This window comes from Eleutherodactylus coqui, chromosome 6, assembly GCF_035609145.1.
Source record: "Eleutherodactylus coqui strain aEleCoq1 chromosome 6, aEleCoq1.hap1, whole genome shotgun sequence".
Lineage (NCBI taxonomy): Eukaryota > Metazoa > Chordata > Amphibia > Anura > Eleutherodactylidae > Eleutherodactylus > Eleutherodactylus coqui.
The window spans coordinates 186,400,224-186,421,027 of record NC_089842.1 but is presented as its reverse complement, the minus strand read 5'-3'; the positions used below and the strand labels follow the sequence as shown (position 1 = coordinate 186,421,027).

Genomic DNA, 20,804 nt, shown 5'->3' with positions numbered 1-20,804 from the left:
CATGCATTGTCATAACTATTCAACGTGGGATTTAGGGCTCCTGGAAAGCTGGATGACAAGTAATGAGATCACCATTACATTTATACTCAGCTTTCCTGGATCCTGAATGACAGGTTGACCTAGTGGTATATACTTCATTCCAAGGCGGTACTACTGCTGTTTATTTCTCCTGTAATACCTCCCTCACTGCCTAGTCTGGGGAGTTCAAAATATTTTTCTCCTATTTTCCTCCTCTAAAACCCAGGTGCGTCTTATCATCCGATGCGTCTTATAAAGCGAAAAATACGGTATATGCTCTCTATTTCCCAGCATAGTACATAGTGACATAGCTGTCACCCAACTTTGAAATAGCTGTAGATTTAAAGGGGTTGTCCAAAATGAAATATTTTTCTAAAAATGGATCCCCCATGGCAAAAGAGCAAAGGAATTTACACTCGCCTTTCCCTTTTTCCTGCATGAACCCTGCTGGGAACTATGGGTGTCTGCTCTGATGTATTGTTTACAGCTGCTGCAGGTAATCACAGGGCTGCTGCAACCTGTAAACAATACATCAGAGAAGAGATCTGGAGTTGCCAGTAGGGAAGGTAGGGGAGCGAGGAGAGGCAAGTATGAGTTCCTTTGTGATTTTTTTGCCAACCCCTTTAAGGAATGCCTGAATAGAAGTACAGCTCAAGGCCTTATATTTACTGGTGATCAGAGGTCACTATCATGCCAGTACAGGCATTGTAGACACCTGTAGGCAAATTTAGGAATAGCATTATGCTTACTTATACACAAGGAACTGACACACAGCAGGGGTGTAGCTGCTGCAACAAGGCTCACATCTGGGGATGGGGAGTGGGGCTGCCCAGCTTTCCTGAGAATGTGATTATAAGTAGGGGAAGGCAAAGAAAGAAAGAGAGAGAGAGAAAGAGAGAATTCTACCTATACACTTACCTCTTAGAATCCTTCTGGTTAGGGGGCATGGCCTAGGGCATGAAGAGATAGGAGGAACAGGCTGAGGGCTCCTGCTGAACCCCGGCTAAACATCAGCATCCCCGGCACTCACGGACACCAAAAGCACACCATGGGACGTCTGAAGAAGGCAGGAGACAAGGGGGAGCCCGCAGGAGAAGAAACGGGGCCCCTGGATGCTTTCCTAGACCATATACCGCGGCAGCCGGCGACCCAGGAGAAATCCAAGATGGCGCCGCCGCTCCGGAAAGGGGGCGGAGCTACACCACTGCACGGCACCGGAGCCACAGGAACCACCGCTCAGCAACCCAGGACATTCCAGACTGCAGGAGGCTATCAGGCAGACCCCAAGGACCAAAGGTACCTGGCCCCACAGCCACAAAGGCAGCCCAAACAGACAAAAGAGGCGCCGAGGCAAGCCCCGCCCACCGCTACCGGCGCCATGCTAAAGAACAAGCTCCCTTCCAGGAGCTTGAGAGGTACCTCCCCAGATCCCCCAGGGCGAAAAACGGCCCGCAGCCCAACTGACACAGGGCCAGGGATGGCAACCAGGCTGCAAGGGGCACTACTGCAGGCAGCAGGCACAAACGCAGAGAGAGAAGACAGGCGCTTAAACAGTAAGGAGGGAGAGGGGTTAGAGCATGATCCCCATGACCTGCAGGACTCAAAAGAAGAGGCTCCCCCCTCCCCCCACACAAGCGAGCCGTGGTAGCGAGACCCCACATGAAACCGCACTAAACTACAGGGACACCCCATGAGAGAGCCCAAGTAATACTCTGAACCAAGCCGCAACTAAACTCAAAAAGGGGCATACTCTACAAACACATGCACACCATGCTCCTGCCCCAGACCCAGAGGAAGATGAAGAGGAAGACGACGATGCATGGGATTGGAAAGTCCACCTAAAAAGCATTCCCACCAGAAGTGAAATAGACGCCTTACTGACAAAAGCGACGAGCTCACAAATGCAAGCCATAGAAGCATTGCAAACTGAAATAAAGCATATTGGTCACAGAGTTGCCGATTCTGAAGAAGCTCAGACCGAGTTACAGGCGCAGATCACCGAACATCATAACATCCTGCTAGACCACTCCTCGCAGATCACGAGCATACTTACCCATCTGGACAACATTGAAAATCGTAACAGAAGGAACAACATACGCATACGCGGCTTAAGCGAGGAAGTGGAACCGGCACGCTTAGAAAAGTGGGCAACTAAAAGCTTTGGCGAAAAACTCAATAGGCAAGAAGACAACCCGATCGAGTTAGATAGGATCCACAGAGTCTTGGGCCCTAAAAGCACAGATCCGGCCAGGCCACGTGACGTCATCTGTAGGATTCACTTCTATAGAGAAAAAGAGGAACTCCTTCGGAAACTCAGAGAGACAGGTCTGATCACCTACAAGGGCAGCTCACTCTTGGTACTACAAGACCTATCAAGACGAACACTTCAACTAAGGAGGGCCCTACGACCAGTAACAAACGCACTCAAGGAAAAAAACATCCCATATCGCTGGGGATATCCCTTCCAGTTACAAGCCGGAAAAGAAGGAAGCACAGCTATCTTCAGGGGCCTCGGGGACCTCCCGAGGTTTCTAGCCAAATTTGAACTCCCCATGACAGCACTTCCAGACTGGCCAAAAGTCGGAGCCCCGGACCCGATACCCCCCCAAAGAAGCCTGGCACCGAGTCGGCCCTTCAGGGAAACATTGACCAAAGAATAGATGACATCCAATATCGCGTGGGCACTTCCCCACATGCCAAATACTTAGCCGTCACTGACGGAACTACCTTTGCCACTGTCCGTGGTTGCCAAATTGAAACAAAACCCAAGAAAGGGTTCAGATATTGAAGTCAGGGTTTGGGGGACCCTGCAAGCCATGCCCTGGTTCAGGCTTCCCCAACCTAGGCCAGCAGCACAAGTTGCTGCACTAAAATTATTATATCAGTAGCCTTATTTGCTACGTGAAATTACACAGGAGGCGGGGCCTTCTTGGCCTAAGACCCCACCTCAACATGTTATTTGTGTTTTGCTTAACTTTTCTTCTCTTTTTCTTCCTTTTTTCTTCTCCTCTTCTCTTTACCCCGGATGCCTCGCATCTCACCCTTACCTCCCCATCCATCACCCCCCCAAGGTCTCCTTCTACCAACACCAGGGGTCTACCACCCGTGGATCCCGGCGATGTCCCCCCTAATTCTGTAAGATGGCATCATTGACCGTGAGTTCATATAACGTCAGAGGCTTGAACAACCCTAGTAAGAGAAACCAAATCCTATACAGCCTTCACAAAAAGAGAGTAATGATAAATTTTTTTCAGAAAACTCACTTCACTACTGCAAACACCCCCAGCTGCCACAACCGATACTACCCGTATTGGTATCATGCCCCGCACCCAGACCGCAAAATAGGAGGGGTCTCCATAGCATTTCACAGGCTCTTAAAGCTGCAAGTCCTGGAAATAGAGAGCGACGACAAAGGGAGATATATATTCCTGAAATTAAAACTGCTAAATGACACGTATACGCTAGCTATTTTTTATTTTCCCAACCAGGGACAGGCGGCTTTCGGCTCCAGAGCTCTTCGGAGACTATCGGACTTCGCAGAAAACTCAATGATCGTAGCAGGAGGGGACTTCAATATTCCCCTGGATCCGCTCCTGGACACCACCTCGGGGTGTTCCTCGGTCTCCCACTCGGCCGTACGCAGACTCAAGAGGATGTTGGTGAGTTTACACCTAGTCGATCTGTGGAGAACCCTCCATCCGGCCGACAGGGATTACAGCTGCCATTCGCGGGTACACAATACATACAGCAGGATCGACTATATCTTTGTATCACACAGACTGCTAGATGGCTTCCCTAAGTGCTCCATAGGTCAATACGTCTGGTCAGATCATGCAACTATACTAGGGGAACTCAAACCCTCCCGACAAGATTACAAAGGGTTCAATTGGAAACTTAATGACAACCTCCTTAAGGACCCCAATTGCTTAACCGACATAAAAAAGACAAGAGGTTTTCTTAGAGGCCCATAAAACCGACTCGACCTCCGCACCAATTAAGTGGGAGGCCCTGAAGTGCACCCTGAGAGGGGTGTTTATGGCCCACGGAGCGAGACTTAAAAAAGCAAGATCCCATAACCTCAAGCAGCTATTCCGGGAATTAGAAACCCGCGAGACGGCCAACAAAGCTCAGAAATCAGAGACTCTCCTGACAGAAATCATAGACATCAAACACAAAATTCTCACCATATTGGAACAGAACTCCCTGCACATTAGAGACAGATTTAGAGCAGGATGCTATGAGTACGGCAACAAGAGCGGGAGATGGCTCGCAAGGGCCCTGAGACCTCGGGCCCCTCAGACGAATATCATGTCCATCTGGAACTCCTCCGGGAGCGAGGTACATGCACCAAGTGAGATTCTAGAAGTCCTTAGGACTTACTACTCAGACCTTTACAATATCCCTAGCCCCGTAGATACGGAGGGGCCCACGCAAAAAGAACGAATAGCACACTATCTCCAACAAAACACCCATAGAACTATCTCCCACACAGAGGCTGAGGCCCTAGAGGCGGACCTCTCTCCCGGGGAACTAGGTCGGGTCATACGAGATCTAAAAGTAGGGAAGAGCCCCGGCCCTGACGGCTTCACACCGAGATTTTATAAAACCTTCGGGGACCAGCTAGCAGAAAGCATGCTGGCCGCGTTTAACGTGGTATCACGGGGATATCCATTCCCTCCTCAGGCGCTACAGGCCAACATTGCGGTAATACTGAAGCCAGGAAAGGATCCTCGGTCATGCAAAAGCTACAGACCCATCTCCCTCATAAATAGTGACCTGAAAATTTTCTCGAAAATCCTGGCAAATAGACTTAACCCCCTTATACCGGCCCTCATACACGTGGATCAAGTGGGGTTCGACCCTGGCAGGGAAGCCAGTGACAATACCATTAAAACTATTTCCTTGATTAATAAAGCTCGAAATACCAATACACCAATGTGCCTTCTAGCGCTGGACGCGGAGAAGGCCTTTGACAGGGTGAAATGGACCTTCCTAGAGTCGGTATTGAGGGAGGTGGGTCTCGGTCAGAGGGCCCTTTCCTGGATCATGTCCCTCTACAGTACTCCTTCAGCTAGAATCAGGGTCAATGGCCTTTTATCAACTCCCCTCATGATACGGAATGGCACCAGGCAGGGCTGCCCCCTCTCCCCTCTCTTATACGTCCTAGCGATGGAACCCCTGGCGGAGGCCCTGAGAAGGAACCCTGAAATTAAAGGGATAGTGGGTGGAGGCAGAGAACACAAATTATCCATTTTTGCGGATGATCTACTGTTATACGTGTCGAGCCCTAGCACATCGATCCCTGAGATCGAAAAGGAACTCGCTAGATATGGGAGCCTCAGCAACCTCAAAATCAATTCCCAAAAATCTGAAATATTAAATATCTCCTTACCAATCAGATGAGCAGGTCCCTCCCATATACCTGGAGAAACGACGCTATAAAATACCTGGGCATACACATTCCTGCCAACCCACAAGAAATCTTCAATCTGAATTACAGGCCGCTCCTCTCGGTATTTGAATCCGAGACGGATGGCTGGTCTAAGTTGAATCTGTTGTGGTTCGGCAGGATTAATTCTCTTAAAATGAATCTGTTACCCAGGATTTTGTACGTCTTCCAGACCGCACCATACGACATACCTAGGAGCTTCTTCTGCACATTACAAAAGGCACTAGTAAAATTTGTGTGGAAAAAACAAAAATCTAGAATCAGCCACAAGACCTTAACTCGATCTAGGGCATCCGGGGGAGCACGTCTGCCAGACCTCGAACTCTATCACAAGGCAGCGATAGGAAAATGCATATCAGACATATTTCACCACTCAGATAGAAAAACGTGGGTAAAGTTGGAATTAGAACAAAACGACCTGAACCTGGGGGGAGCCTTCTGGATCCCAGGAAGGGTGGACTGGAAGGGCCAGAGGACATCCCCATTGGCGGTACACCTAATAAGAGCGTGGAGGCGAGTAACTAGTCACAGTAAGATAGCGAACATACCTGGCCCCCTCACACCTCTAATCGGAAATCCTCAACTTACAGCTACACTAACGGCTAAAACACTACACATCCTCCCAGACAACACTAAATATATTACACGAGAGGTATGGGGAATGGGGGGCATGCGCCCTCTAAATGACATCTTAGGGAACCATAGAGCCAAACCGGGAGCCTGGATGCAATACTTGCAAATCAGGAACTACCTGGGCTCGCTGAGGGCTCCAAGACAGTTAAACTCAAATCTAACTCCATTTGAGGAAATCTGCATGGCCTCTAACGCCCCGACACACACGATATCCCTGCTGTATGGGTTGTTGCTCAATAGTAGGCAGAAGGAGTCACGGCCGCAGTGGGAGGCAAGATGGGAGGAAACAATCGGGAAGCAGTTCTCCGAGGAGCTCTGGGGCAGAGCATACAAGCTCTCACACAAGATGTCCATCTCCACTAAAGTCCAGGAACTCAACTATAAGATCATCTCGCAATGGTACAGGACCCCAGAGAGACTCCATAGAATCTTTCCCGATGTACCAGAGAATTGCTGGAGATGCGGTCTGGAGGTAGGCTCCATGATACACATATGGTGGCTGTGCCCATTGGTCGCCCCATTATGGGGGGACATCACCGGGTTATATAACAAAATAAGTAGGTCTAATATAGCCTTAACCACAGAAATTGCCCTTCTATCCATGATACCTGGCACCATATCAAGAATCAAAAAAGGTCTCTTAAGACATTTTATAGTGGCTATGCGCCTCATTATATCTCAGCATTGGAGACAAAGAGGCAAACTCCGTAGATCGGCCTGGATAGAGGCAATGGAACACACCAAGCACATAGAAGTACTCAGGAGCTCAGATTCAGTATCTGGAACCACGCTAGAGAGTGCAGTTGATGTTTGGACTGCCTGGATAGACTTTAAAGAGTCACCCATTTATCAGGCGTGGCTTCTCAATGGCTCACTATGAGCATAAAAGTACTAGAGGACTTGAGACAACAAGAAGAATCTGATCCGGACATTGCCCGCTCTAGGTCATGCCCTATTCGTTGGGCATACATGTGTAATGTTGTTAAGCGGTGGTAGAGGACCTAACCCCCCCCCCCTTCTCTTCCCCATCTCCCCTTCCTCCCCTTCCCTCCCCCCCCCCCCACATTTCTGTTTTGTTTATCTCTTCTATCCGCCACCTATCACCCCTGCCCTACCCTACCGTGTTCGTCCTGGCACCCTCGCTAGGACTATAGCTTTAGTTAAAACTTGTATTTGTTAGTAAAATCGTATATTCTGCATTGCTATCTTTGCTTGGCTTGGCTTGAAGCATGTAAAAGGCTTCACCAGAGGCCGGGGGGCGGGGGACGCCGGGAGCCCCCAGTAACAATTAACAGCACCGGTAGAAAAGGGGGAACCCTCTAAGCACTGGTGGGAGGAACCAGGATGGGCGACTGAATCAGGAAATTGGAAACTCTCACTTAGATCAAACGGCACATACCCTCTGAACAACACCCCTAACTGGACGTGTTCTTGGTGTCCCCCCCGTGCCTCCATTGGAAGCCAAGACTGTTAAGTTAATTCATTTTCCTTGAGACATTCATCAATGCAATGTTGCATATGTGTGTGTAAACCAATAAACATATTTTGAAAGAATCCTTCTGGTTAGCATGATCATGTGCTAGATAGCATGTGTCCACACTATGCAGAAAGGAGGAAGGACTGAAGCAGTGGGGAAACAGATATTTTTGGTATAACTTACCGTAAAATCTCTTTCTCGTCGCGTTCATTGGGGGCCACAGCCTAGACCATGGGATATAGCCACTGCCCTAGGAGGCGACACTAAGCAAAAAAGTGTTAGCTCCTCCCCACCTGGCTATATCCCCCCTGCAGGCACTCAGCTAATTAGTCTGTCTGCAAGCAGTAGGAAGCCAGTGGGAGTAAAATTATACATACTATGTTTTATACATACCAAAACAAACCTTTTGGCACAATTTTCTGCCGAACCATGATCGAAGAACAGAAAGTTCCAGCAACCGCCTAAATAAATAAGGGGTGGGTGCTGTGGCCCCCAATGAACGCGACGAGAAAGAGATTTTACGGTAAGTTATACCAAAAATATCTGTTTCTCGTCCGTATCATTGGGGGCCACAGCCTAGACCATGGGACGTCCACAAGCAGTCCCGAAACAATATATTGGGTGGGCATTCAAAGTTCGGCTGTGCGGTCAACGACCGCCGCCTGCAAGATCTTCCGGCCAAGAGCGGCGTCAGATGATGCAGCTGTGTGGACCTTATAAAATTTTGAGAACGTATGTAAGGAAGTCCAGGTGGCTGCCTTACACACCTGAAGGGCTGAGGCTCCGTCCCGGACTGCCCCGGAAGCCCCTACCGCCCGTGTGGAGTGGGCCGTAACCCGAAATGGCGGCGAGCGCCCTGAGGTACGCTACGTCTCTGTTATCAGGGACCTTATCCATTTGGATAGGGTGACTTTTGAGGCTGCCACTTTGTCCTGGTGGAAGGTCATATATGGCACCTGTATAGACAAAAGCCGCCAGCTCCGAGACCCTACGGATTGACGTAATGGCGACGGGGAATACCACATTCCAGGTCAGTAGTCGCATAGAAAACTCCTTCAGCGGCTCAAACGGCTGGCCCGTCATAGAGTCCAAACACGAGATTAAGGTCCCAAGTTTGGCCCGGGGGTTTAACGGGGGTGTCGTATGGGCGACTCCTCGCAGGAATGTACGTACTGCCATCCTATTTGCGATTGGCTTTTGGAACAGTACCGTTAATGCCGACACCTGTCCCCTTAACGAACCTACCCTAAATCCTACTTCGAGGCCTGATTGTAGGAATGCAAGAATTCTGGCCACCGAAAATTGCATCGGTTGTACCCGTCTCTCCTCACACCAGGTGAAGAAGCGCTTCCAGACTCTATAATAAATTGCAGATGAGGCTGGTCTTCTGGCCCGTATCATAGTCTGGATAACCTTCTCCGAATAACCTTTTCTCTTCAACACCTCGGTCTCAACGGCCAAGCCGTCAAATGTAGAGACTTGGAATTCGGGTGTAGAAAAGGCCCCTGGGATAGCAGGTCTCTTTGCTCTGGAAGATGCCACGGTGTGTCGAACAGCATTTCTATGATGGTCAGCTTCTTCTCGGCCAGTCTGGTGCTGTTAATATCGCTGGTCGCCCTTCCTGCTTGACTTTCCCTAGGATCCTCGGTATGAGAGGGATTGGTGGAAATACGTATAGGAGCTTGTACTCCCCCCACGAAATGGTCAGCGCATCTGTTGCCGCTGCTTGTGGATCCCGCTCGGGACACAGACGGGCGTAGTTTGTAATTTAGTTGGGACGCCATGAGGTCCACGTCTAGCGTGCCCCACTTCCGGCGTATCATCCGAAATACTTCTGGGTGCAGCCCCCATTCGCCGGGATCCACTGTTTCCCGGCTTGGGTAATCCGCCACCCAGTTTTCTATTCCGGGAATGTAGACTGCGGAAATCGAGCTCAGATGCTTCTCCGCCCACGTTAGTATGCCTGCTACCTCGCTCATTACCGACACGCTCTGTGTTCCTCCTTGTCGGTTGACATAGGCCACCGCTGTGATGTTGTCCGTCTGAACGCGTACATTTTTTCTCTTGAGATTGGGCCCGAAGTGTCGGAGAGTCAGGTAGATGGCCCGCAACTCTAGGATGTTTATATGTAGCCTTGTCTCTTTTTGAGACCACACTCCTTGAACAGACCGGTCCCCTAGTGTTCCGCCCCAACCTGAAAGGCTGGCGTACGTCGTCACTACTGTCCAGCGACTTGGGCCCAAAGGCCGTCCCGCCTGAAGCCTCCCAGGTTCCAGCCACCACTTCAGTGACCTTTAGACTTGAGGGGTTATCTGGATTCGCTGTTCCAGGGTCATCCGGGACCCCTTCCAGCGTGACAATATCAAGTGTTGTAGTTTCCTTGACCGGAACTGGGCGAACGGAACCGCCTCGAATGCTGCCACCATCTGGCCCAGGATAGCCATGCAGTGTCTGAGGGTTAACGGTTTCCCCTGTATTAGGGACCGAACCCCCTGCCGGAGCTTGTCTACCTTTGCTTGGGGTAGCAGGACCCGGTGCTGGCTGGTATCGAATATCATGCCCAAAAACTCCAAGCGTGTCGGTATTAGGCATGATTTTTCGCGGTTCACTATCCAGCCGAATTCTTCTAGAATCTTCATCGTGACGTGTAGGCTTTTGATGTTGCCGTCCCACGACGGTGCCCTTATTAGTATATCGTCCAGGTATGGAATGGCTGATATACCTTCCGTGTGGAGTAGCGCCATCCCTGCTGCTAGTACCTTCGTAAAGACCCTTGGAGAGGTAGACAGGTTGAATGGCAGCGCCGTAAACTGAAAATGCCTTCCCTGTGTTTCGAAACGAAGGAATTTTTGATGTGTTTCCCGAGTCGGGATATGGAGATAAGCGTCCTTGATATCTATTGAGGACAGAAATTCGCCCGGTTGCATAGAGGTTATCACGGACTTGATTGACTCCATCCGGAAATGTTTTGTTCTGATGAATTGGTTCAACCTCCTTAAATCCAGCACCGGCCTCACTCTGTCGTCCTTTTTGGGTACAAGACAGAGATTCGAATAGAACCCTTGCCTCTCTTGTGCCCCCGGTACCGGTTTCACAACCACCTGTGCCAGAAGGTTCCGCACTGCCTGCTGTAGGTTGGCTATTCCTTCCGGGGTGGTAGGCACTCTGGACCTGCGGAATGAATTCCGTGGGAGTCGTGAATTCGATTGCGTAACCGGATGTCACAATTTCCTGCACCCACTTGTCGCTCACGTGCCTCCCCCATGTCTCCCGAAATTGGGAGAGCCTGCCCCCCACCCTGGTGACACTGGATGGGGGCAGCATCTCATGCCGCGCTCTTTGATCCCGCCGTTTTAGATGTTCCGGGTCGGGATCGCTATGTCTGCCTTGTTTTGAAAGAGGGGCCCCTCTTTGCGTCCGTCGGGGTTCCTGTAGACTGGAACCACTGCCCTGACCCTGGACGGGAAAAAACCGCCGAAAGGATCTAAAAAACGGTTTCCTTTTTAGTGGAACCTTCTCCTTTCTTGCCGGCATTTGTGGTAACGACGTGCTCTTGCCGCCTGTAGCGTCCTTTATCATGTCATCCAGTTTAGGTCCAAACAGCCTGTTTCCTTCGAATGGCAATTTTGTTAGGGCCATCTTGGATGCTGTATCTGCTGACCAGCTTTTCAGCCAGAGTGTTCTCCTTGCCGCAACCGGTGCAGCGGATGCCCGGGCAACGAACTTGGCTGCGTCTAGTTCTGCTGCGCATACAAATTTGTTTGTCTGTATGACGCTGTCTGTCAGTTTGAGCAACTCACTTGGTGGAGCGCCTGCTACAATGTCTCTCCGTAGCTGCTTGGCCCAGGCTATGGATGCCTTGCTGACCATGCGGCCGCAAAAATCGGCTGTAAGGCGGTGCCTGTGGCTTGAAACACGGTTTTTGCCAACGTATCCAGCTTCCTGTCTTGAGGATTAGCCAGCATTGCTACCTCGGCTGTTGGCCGTGCTGTGCTTCTAGACAGTCGCGACACTGGCGGGTCAACTACCGGAGGTACCGCCCAACCCTTTTTCAGGCCCCCAGGGAATGGATATGTAATTTCCCAAGTCTTCCCGGGTTGCCTAAATTTCTTATCCGGGTTCTGCCATTCCTTGTTAAGGACCTCCGAAACATCCGGCTGGTCTGGGAAGACCGGTCGTGATCTCTTCTGCCGTCTAAATGACACCGCGGAAGAAGGCGTCTCCACTGGTTCCTCCATTACTTGGAGGGTTTCTCTTATGGATACTACCAGGCCGTCCATTAGGCTGGCTAGATGCGACACCTGTTCCTCGTCTAGTTCCGAAACTGACGAGCCTGCAGAGTGGTCGTAGTCTTCAGACCCACTGCCCTCGCCTGCCGTTTGGGCCGTGTCCTGGGACGCCCATGAGCAAGATGCTCGAGGGGACTCATGGCGAGCCCGGGCTGTTCTCGCAGAATACCGGGACCGTGAAGAGTGCCTTAATCTATGGTAAGTATGCACGGACTCCCTGGACCCATGAGAGTCCCTGGATCGTCTGGACTTTGAGGGTCTAGACGACCTCCCGGTGTGGCGCGATCTATGGGGAGTGTCCTCGCTGCTACGGGACCTCCTCCTCTTGTGTGCCCTCCCTCGTGCATATTCCGAGGCGGACGCGACTGAGCTGGGCTCTAACCGGCGTAAAATCGCCGCAGAGGATGTGGCCAAGCCAGAAACGGCAGCGGCCGGGGACCTCGCCCATTGGGGTTCGGGCCCTGGCTCCACAGGGGCGGCGGGGGGCACCGGGGTCCCTGGAGCTGCGTGCACCGCGGCACATCTAGCGCAGCGGGGGTCGACTTGACCGCAAGCGAACTTAACGCTGCAGGTAGTGCAAGCGTAATGCTTCACCCTCCCCTTGGCCGGGCTGGAACCCTCTGATCTAGGGTCAGACATGGCAACAGAAAACAATTCCCAGGTAGCGGGTAAGCTACGTACCGTTACAGGAATGCCTGCAGGGGGGACGGGGAGGGCGAGGGGAGAACACCGCAAAGTGCTGCCTTGGGCAGGGCTTACCCGGTCTAGCAGCTGTTTCTGCGGTTCCCCCGGTCCAGCTGGAGCCTCTGGTCCTGACGCTTGGATGCTGTCGGAAGTCGACGCTGGTGTACCACACGATCTCGCGGCGTTGGTGACCCGGCAGGTGCTGTGGCAGGGACTGCTGCGGAGTTGTTACTGCTGCTGGTGCCCGAGACAGGAGGTGCTGCTGCTGTCCGGGTGCTTTCTCCGTAGCAGAAGGAAACTGCAGAAGGAAACTGCAGGACTGCAGGGCTGAACGGCTGGAAGGCTGCTGTGTGCTCAAAGAGCTGCAGGTGCTGGGCTCAGAGGTGCAGACAAACGCAAGTGTCCCAGAGAGCGGCCATTGCTCTGTCCGGCGGTCCCTTTTAAACTCGCCGCGGTCGGAGGGGGCGTGGCCTGCCCCGGAAGCGTCCCTGCGACCCGGAGTGACGCTTTCCGGCCGTGACGACGGCGCTCCGCCCCCCGGAGCGCCGTGCCCGGAAGTGGCCTGCCGGCCGGCACCCCGGCGTCCTGCAACACGCAAGCTTCTATCCCTGGCCGGGAGAGCCGCCGCTGCCGCCGCCGCTGCCTTCGCCGCTGCCATCACCGCTGCCGCCGTCCTGATGCTCCTTAAGGTATGCGCCGTCCGTGTGGCGCCGGAATGTTTGCCGCGCTGTCCATAGTCCCAAGCAGGGTGTCTTTTGTCCTGGGAGCCACAGCCTGCCCCGTGCGTCGACTGCTCCAGCAGTGCTGCCCCTTACGCGTCACCGTCAGACAGTGCGCTACTCCAGGGAGGGGGAGCCCTATGGCTGGCGGGTAACCGACTCAGATGCGCATTGCATGGTCGGGCCCCTTTTTCTTCTCTGGGTGAGACGCCGCAGTAGTGGTGGAGACACCCCCTGCCTGCGTCTCCCCTGGGAGGCCAGTAGAGCCAGGGAAAAGCCCCGACTCCCCGGATTCCCGTGAATAGCTCTTTCCACGTCTGCCTCCTAGCAGACACTAAGCTAAAGACTAATTAGCTGAGTGCCTGCAGGGGGGATATAGCCAGGTGGGGAGGAGCTAACACTTTTTTGCTTAGTGTCGCCTCCTAGGGCAGTGGCTATATCCCATGGTCTAGGCTGTGGCCCCCAATGATACGGACGAGAAAGTAAGAGAGATGAGTATATTGTGTTCTTGTGGCATAAAGGGGCATTTTTACTAATAGGGTTGAAAAGGGGGGCATTATTACTCTAGGCAAAAAGGGGGAAATGACAGATTTACACAATTAGAAAAATTTTATTTAGAAACTTTTGAATCTTTCCATTCCCAGTGTGTTAGACTCATTTAAAATTATAGGGTCATAAAAGTACTATGGTCAGTGGATAAACCTTACATGACTAATATATGCTTATAATACACAGACTTGTGATGTGCCATTAACAAGATCACCTTCAATGCAGCATTCATGTCCTGCAGAGCAGCAAATGTATCTCCCATCTGCAAATTTACAATAGCACGACCCTCAAATCCTAACATGCTTCTTGCATCGATATCCAGGGTCACAGTAAACTGATTCCAAGCTTGCTGAAGTCGTCCTTGGGCCTGCAAAATGTAGAAAGAGCAGCTGAGTACATAGTATACGCTGCATATGCGCCAATCAACTATAACATCAAAACCACTGATAAGTGAAGCAATACTGATTATCTCGGGACAATGGCTAGGTAAGACCACGAGTGAACAATGGGTTCTTGAAGTTGATGTGTTGGAAGCAGAAAATATGGACAAGTGTAAAGATAGAAGGCACCACTGTTCACTGCTAAAGTGCCTACAATGATGGTGTTAGCTTCAGAACTGGAACATGGAGCAATGAAAGGTAGTGGTCTGATGTACCACTTTCTTTTACATCATGTGGAAGTCTGTGTATGTGCAGCTTGCCTAGGGAACAGCTAGGAGCAAGATGCATTACGGGAAGAAGTTGGCGGAGGCAGGTTGATGTCCTGGGCAATGTTCTGCTGGGAAAACCTTGGGTCTTGGCATTCACGTGGATGTTATTCTACCTGAACATTGTCATAGTACTAAGTATTCCCCTTCATGGCACCGGTATTCACTAATGACAGTGGTCTTTTTCTGTGGGATAATTCCTCCTACCACAGTACAAAAGTTGTTCAGGAATGATTTGAGGGACATGACTGAGTTCAAGGGGATGATTTGACCTCTAATTTCCCAGATCTGAGTCCAACTGAATATCTGTAGGATGTGCTGGAAACACAAGTCTAATCCATGGAGGCCCCAACAGACAACTTACAGGATTTAAAGGATCTGCTGCGAACACCTTTAGGCCTCATGTCCATGGGGAAAAAAGAATTAAAATCCGCAGCGTTTTTCCCGCACACGGATCCGCGCCCCATAGGAATGCATTGACCACCCGCGGGTAGATAAATACCTGTGGATGGTATTTAAAAGTGAATTACAAAGTTTCTGGAGCATGAAAAAAAATGGACATGCTCCATTTTAGTGTGGATCACACGTGCGGGAGCTCATAGAGCACATAGCTCAATTCATCTCCCGCATGAAAAATAAAAGACAATTACATTGCATCCGCAGCCCAAATCCGCGTTACAAATCCGCAGCAGATCTGATTTTCCCCGTGGACATGAGGCCTTAGAGAGCTTTTAAAATCCATGTCTTAGGGTGACTAGCGTTTTTTTTTTCTGCTGCAAATTTGCTCCAATTGTCAATGTGACTTCCTAATGTTAAAACCGCAACGCAATGCATCGCAACTTTGCGTTTTTAACATTAGAAAGTCCCATTGACAATTGGAAGAAAAAATAGGAGCAAATTCACAGCAGAAAAAAACGCTAGTGGGTAGTCACCCTTAATGGGTCAGAGCTGTTTTTATAATATTAGGCAGGGGATTTTAATGCTATGGCTGTTAGGTGTATTTGTACTCTATAGTGATGATTAAACATTTGAAAAATTTGGTGCAGCCGGTTTGACGAATTTTGCAAAAAGTTCGGTTCTAATTCATTTGAACCAAAACCCTAAGGCCTCATGTCCACGGGGAAAATCAGGCCCGCTACGGATTCTCCATGGAGAATCTGTAGCGGGTCCCTCCTGCCCCGCGGACATGAGCGCTTAAAATAGGAATTTAACAGAATTAACTCACCCGCAGCGGGCCGGGAGGGTCTTCTCTTCCTCACGGCCGGATCTTTTTTTTCGGTCGGCAGATGAACTCGGCACGCCGCGCGCATGTGCCGGACACATCCGCCGAGCCGAAGCAAGAAAGACCCGGCCGTGAGGAAGAGAAGACCCTCCTGGCCCGCTGCGGGTGAGTTAATTCTTATTGAAGCCTATGGAAGCCGTCCAGATCCGCGGGAGACCCGCACGAAAATGGAGCATGGTCCAGATTTTTTCATGCTCCATTTTTTTTAAAATCACTTTTATTGACCCTATGGGGTGCGGATCTGCGGGCAGGAGAAGAGTTAAAATCCGCAGCGGATTTTAATTCTTCTTTTGCCCGTGGACATGAGGCCTTAAAATCCGCAGCGTTTTTCCCGCACACGGATCTGCGCCCCATAGGGATGCATTGACCACCCGCGGGTAGATAAATACCCGCAGATGGTATTTAAAAGTGAATTTAAAAATTTCTGGAGCATGAAAAAAAATGGACATGCTTCATTTTAGTGCGGATCACGCGTGCGGGAGCTCATACAGCACATAGCTCAATTCATCTCCCGCATGAAAAATAAAAGACAATTACAGTGCATCCGCAGCCCAAATCCGCAGCGGATCTGATTTTCCCCATGGACATGAGGCCTTAAACTGGTGTATTGCACTCTCTAAGAGCCATAAAAGCTCTGTATAACACTAGGCTATTTTGGCTCTTAGACAGTGTTATACACCAGTGTGCAGTACTAGTGTTGAGCGAATTGAACCAGTAGAACTCCGTTTCGGGTAGAACTTTGCCAAAAACCCGGTTTGGTTTTGTGCCAAACCGAATTTTTAGTAAAGTTCAACCCCAAACAGGGTTCTACTGCTTCGGTTCACTCAACACCAGTACTGTATATACAGTGAAGATATGTAAACTGTAAAGTATCCACGACCAACAAGCTTCAAACCATAATGTTTAACCCTTGTGTGGTAAAAGTTTAATAGTGTAGGACAGCAATGAATAAGGCTAGAGTCAACTAGACCCCATGGTACCACATGAGAGACCCCCATGGTACCACAACAAAATCAATTAGCACTTTTATGTTCACATGAGTGGTGTTTTACAGACTGAAATTGACAATGATATAGGTAGTTTCTGTATAGCGTATCTTATCATAGTTGATGATCCGCTAGTAGATTTTTGTGGCATAAAGCATCATCATGGAGGAAGAGACCAAATCTTTAGTAGAGTGCTACTGTATAACATTGTTCATGGATGGCATAGATATAACATACACTCCAGTGTTCCACCTTACAATGATATATTACAGTTGGATAGTAGTCTCAATCACACTATATGAAACTGAAAATGTTCTACATTTCCCTGGCAGGTCAGTACAATCTACATTTCAGGATGAAGAGAAGATTGCTTTAATGTTCTTCCATGGGATTACTGACAAAAACTGTCCATTAGCATCAGTGTAATATGATAGGAATGAAAGGAAAATTAGGGAACATTTACTTTAAATCGAGGGATATTTTTCTAAATAAATTACTTTACATGCACTGATGGAAAATACATTATCCCTGGCTAGTGAAGGGCTTTTAAAGACATTCATAGTCAATTTATGAAACATTAACATCAGTAATATTGTGTACTATGCAGAGAAGGCGAGGAAATGGTGCTTATCTAAAGTCATTCAGATTCTATGAAAAGCTTGTCAACAATCGCTATGTAATGTAATGAAATCTATGAAGCAAAAGGTGGTTTAAATGATGTGGAAATATAAACCTGTTAAGGGAACAATACCCTGGAGCTATTCATCACCACAAATGCAAGTTTGTGCGGTACTCTTCATACTGAATTTTAAAATGATACACTGGTACATGTGTTTATAACGAATCTACTGCATTTGCTTTGACTTATCACGATGGAGTAGGCATCCTCCTCTTGCCGAACAGTAGCTTCCAGGTCATTTCCTCAGCTCCCTCGCTCACCTTCCAGACATTCGAAGTCCCCACCCTACGACTCTTCCGCCCACTGTCCCTGTGTGTCACAGTTATCTAGCGGCCCCCAGGTCCCACCCACCTGTTCCTAGACCACTTTGCTGCCTGGCTCCCCCACTTCCTTTTCTGTGAAATCCTAACCATCATCCTTGCTGATTTCAACATCCCTACTAACGACCCCAGCATCTCATCTGCCTCCCGGCTTTTAACACGTACCTCCTTCCTCGGCCTACCACATATCTCAGACTCCCCCACTCACAGAGACGGCAAAACTCTTGATTTAATCTTCCTCCATCTCTGTTCTGCCTATCACTTTACTAACTCCCCCTTCCACTATCAGATTACAACCTCCTCTCTTTCTCCATCAGGCACCCTAGCATCTCCCGTGACCCTTCTATCTATTGCACCTCTAGGAACCTCCAGTCCGTCCGCACTCAACTGTTCACCGAGACCATCCAGTCCTCCGTGTCCCCTATCTCTCTTCTCCTCTGCCCTAACCTAGCAGCCAAACACTACCACACCACCCTCAGACCTGCCCTGGACAAAGCGGCCCCACCCATGACCCAAGCAGTCAACCGCAGACCACGGCAACCTCGGCTTACGTCCCAAACGCGCTTCATCCGGCGGTGCTCTAGGTGCGCCGAGCGACTGTGGAGAAAATCAAAGCTGCCCACAGACTTCCTCCACTTCAAATTCATAAAACTTATTACCTAACCCTTCACCACGCCAAACAGGTTTATTTCACCTCTCTTGTCTCCTCACTATCCCACAACCCCAAACGACTCTTGAACACCTTCCACTCCCTCCTCAGCCCTAAAGAATAGGCCCCCATGACGGATTTCAGTGCTGGAGAACTAGCTGCCTATTTCAAAGAAAAAATTTACAACATCCAAAAAGAAATCTTCAAAAACTGCATGGCTAACCCCAATCCCAGTCTCCTCAGCACTGCATCCAGCACCCACTCACTTTCTATGTTAGAACCAACGACAGAGGAAGAAGCATCCAGGCTGCTTTCCACTGCTTGCCCCACCACCTGCGCTAGCGACCCTCTCACCTCCTCCAGTCCCTTTCCCGAGCTCTCATTGCGCACATCACCACCATCTGCAACCTCTCCCTAACTTCTGGCACCTTTCCCTCATTTAAACACTCCATCATATCCCCTCTGCTTAAAAAACTAACCCTTGACCTGACTGATGCCACCAACTATAGACCCGTCTCAAACCTCCCCTTCATCTCCAAATTACTAGAACACCTGGTTTACTCCACCTCACATGCTTTCTCTCTGACAACCCTCTCCTCGACACCCTGCAGTTTGGTTTCCGCTCTCTACACTCAACTGAAACCACCCTCACAAAATTATCAAATGACCTGATGACGGCGAAGTCGAAAGGCGACTACTCCCTACTAATCCTCCTTGACCTCTCTGCTGCATATGACACCATTGACCATGACCTTCTTCTCACTATGCTCCGCTCTATCGGCCTAAAGGACACTGCTCACTCCTGGTTCTCCTCCTACCTCTCTGACTGTTCTTTCAGCATCTCCTTCATTGGCTCTATCTCCTCTCCACTTCCTCTCACTGTTGAGGTACCCCAGGGCTCGGCCCTCCGTCCCCTTCTCTATATATACAGCCTCAATTGGAGAAACTATCCTCACGTTCGGCTTCCAATACCATCTTTATGCTGATGACACCCAACTGTACACCTCTTCCCATGAGATCTCCGAACCATTCCTCCAAAATATCACTGACTGTCTGTCCGCTGTCTCCTGTACTATGTCCTCCCTTCTTCTCAAACTTAACCTCTTTAAAACTTACCTTCTCATCTTTCTGCTTTCCAACCGGCACCATCATAACCCCCAGACAGCATGCCCGCTGCCTTGGGATCACGCTGGACTCTGACCTCTCCTTTACCCCCCCCACATCCAATCTCTGGCCAAACATGCCACATGCACCTCTGAAATATTGCTAAAATCTGGCTGTTCCTCACCACGGACATGCTAAAGACACTCGTTGTCGCCCTCATCCACTCTCGACTCGACGACTGCCACTCGCTATTCATTGGCACCAGACTCGCTCCACTCCAATCCATACTAAATTCGGCAACTAGGCTCATTTTTCTATCCAACCGTTATTCAGATGCCTATCCACTGCAGAACTAAAGTTAAACTCCTCAGCCACAAAGCTCTCCATGGCGCCGTGCCACCATACATCGCCTCCCTCCTGTCCGTACACCACCCAGCCCGCACACTCTGATCAACTAACACACTCAGACTAAACACCCCTCTAGCAAGACCCTCTTATGCTTGCCTACAGAACTTCACCAGAGCAGCACCCATCCACTGGAACGCTCTACCCCAAGGCATCTGGACAAGTCCCGATGCACAAAATTTCAGATGCGCCTTAAAAACTCACCTCTTCAGGGAGGCATACCAAATCTCCTGACCTAGTCCCCCTGCCCCTCCCTATGCCTCCCCACACCTTCCAACCTGCTTATCGCATTTGACTTCTACCCCTTCACCTCCATACTGCCACCACGTTTACTTTCTAATATCCGATTTCCACATGTAATTCCCATACTTCCTGTGTTCCTCCATGCTTCATCCCTCCCATTGTAACTCCTGTACCACCCCTACCCTGTTTATTTCAAACTGATTGTATATCACATGTAATTGTTGTATTGTCTGTGTTTCTCCTATGTTTGAAAGCGCTGCGGAATACGTTGGCGCTATACAATGATTATTATTATTATTACCCTGATCCAGTCATTTAAAACAAAAAGTTTTGGTCAAGTTAAGGATAAATGAACAAACAGTCCAGCATGCTTGCAGTGGATTCATGCAGACAGAGCAGGTACTCACGCATTTTAGACCTAGTGTAGGGTTTTAGTCATAGAACAAAACCTTCTTGAGACTTGAAACACGTGAATAATTTACTTAACCTGTCTGTATGGATTCTTCTTCACAACATGAATAAAGCCTTTATTCCACTGCAAGACTGTTTGTTCTGCTTTTTACGTTCCATGGTGTGGCTCTACACCCCATTGCATCTTATGGTTGGCCTATA

General features: G+C 49.7%; 1 protein-coding gene across 5 annotated transcripts in view; it reads right to left on the bottom strand.

Moving 5' to 3' along the window:
- Positions 1-20,804, bottom strand: part of TTC6 (tetratricopeptide repeat domain 6) — a 252,004-nt gene that overhangs the window by 52,974 nt on the left and 178,226 nt on the right. For all 5 annotated transcript variants that reach the window (XR_010793217.1, XM_066608455.1, XM_066608456.1 and 2 more), the window contains exon 29: positions 14,033-14,185. Coding sequence is in view for 4 of the 5 variants with exons in the window: in XM_066608455.1 (XP_066464552.1) it covers positions 14,033-14,185 (153 nt within the window). In the remaining variant the exon portion in view is untranslated. The remainder of the gene's footprint in view (positions 1-14,032; positions 14,186-20,804) is intronic.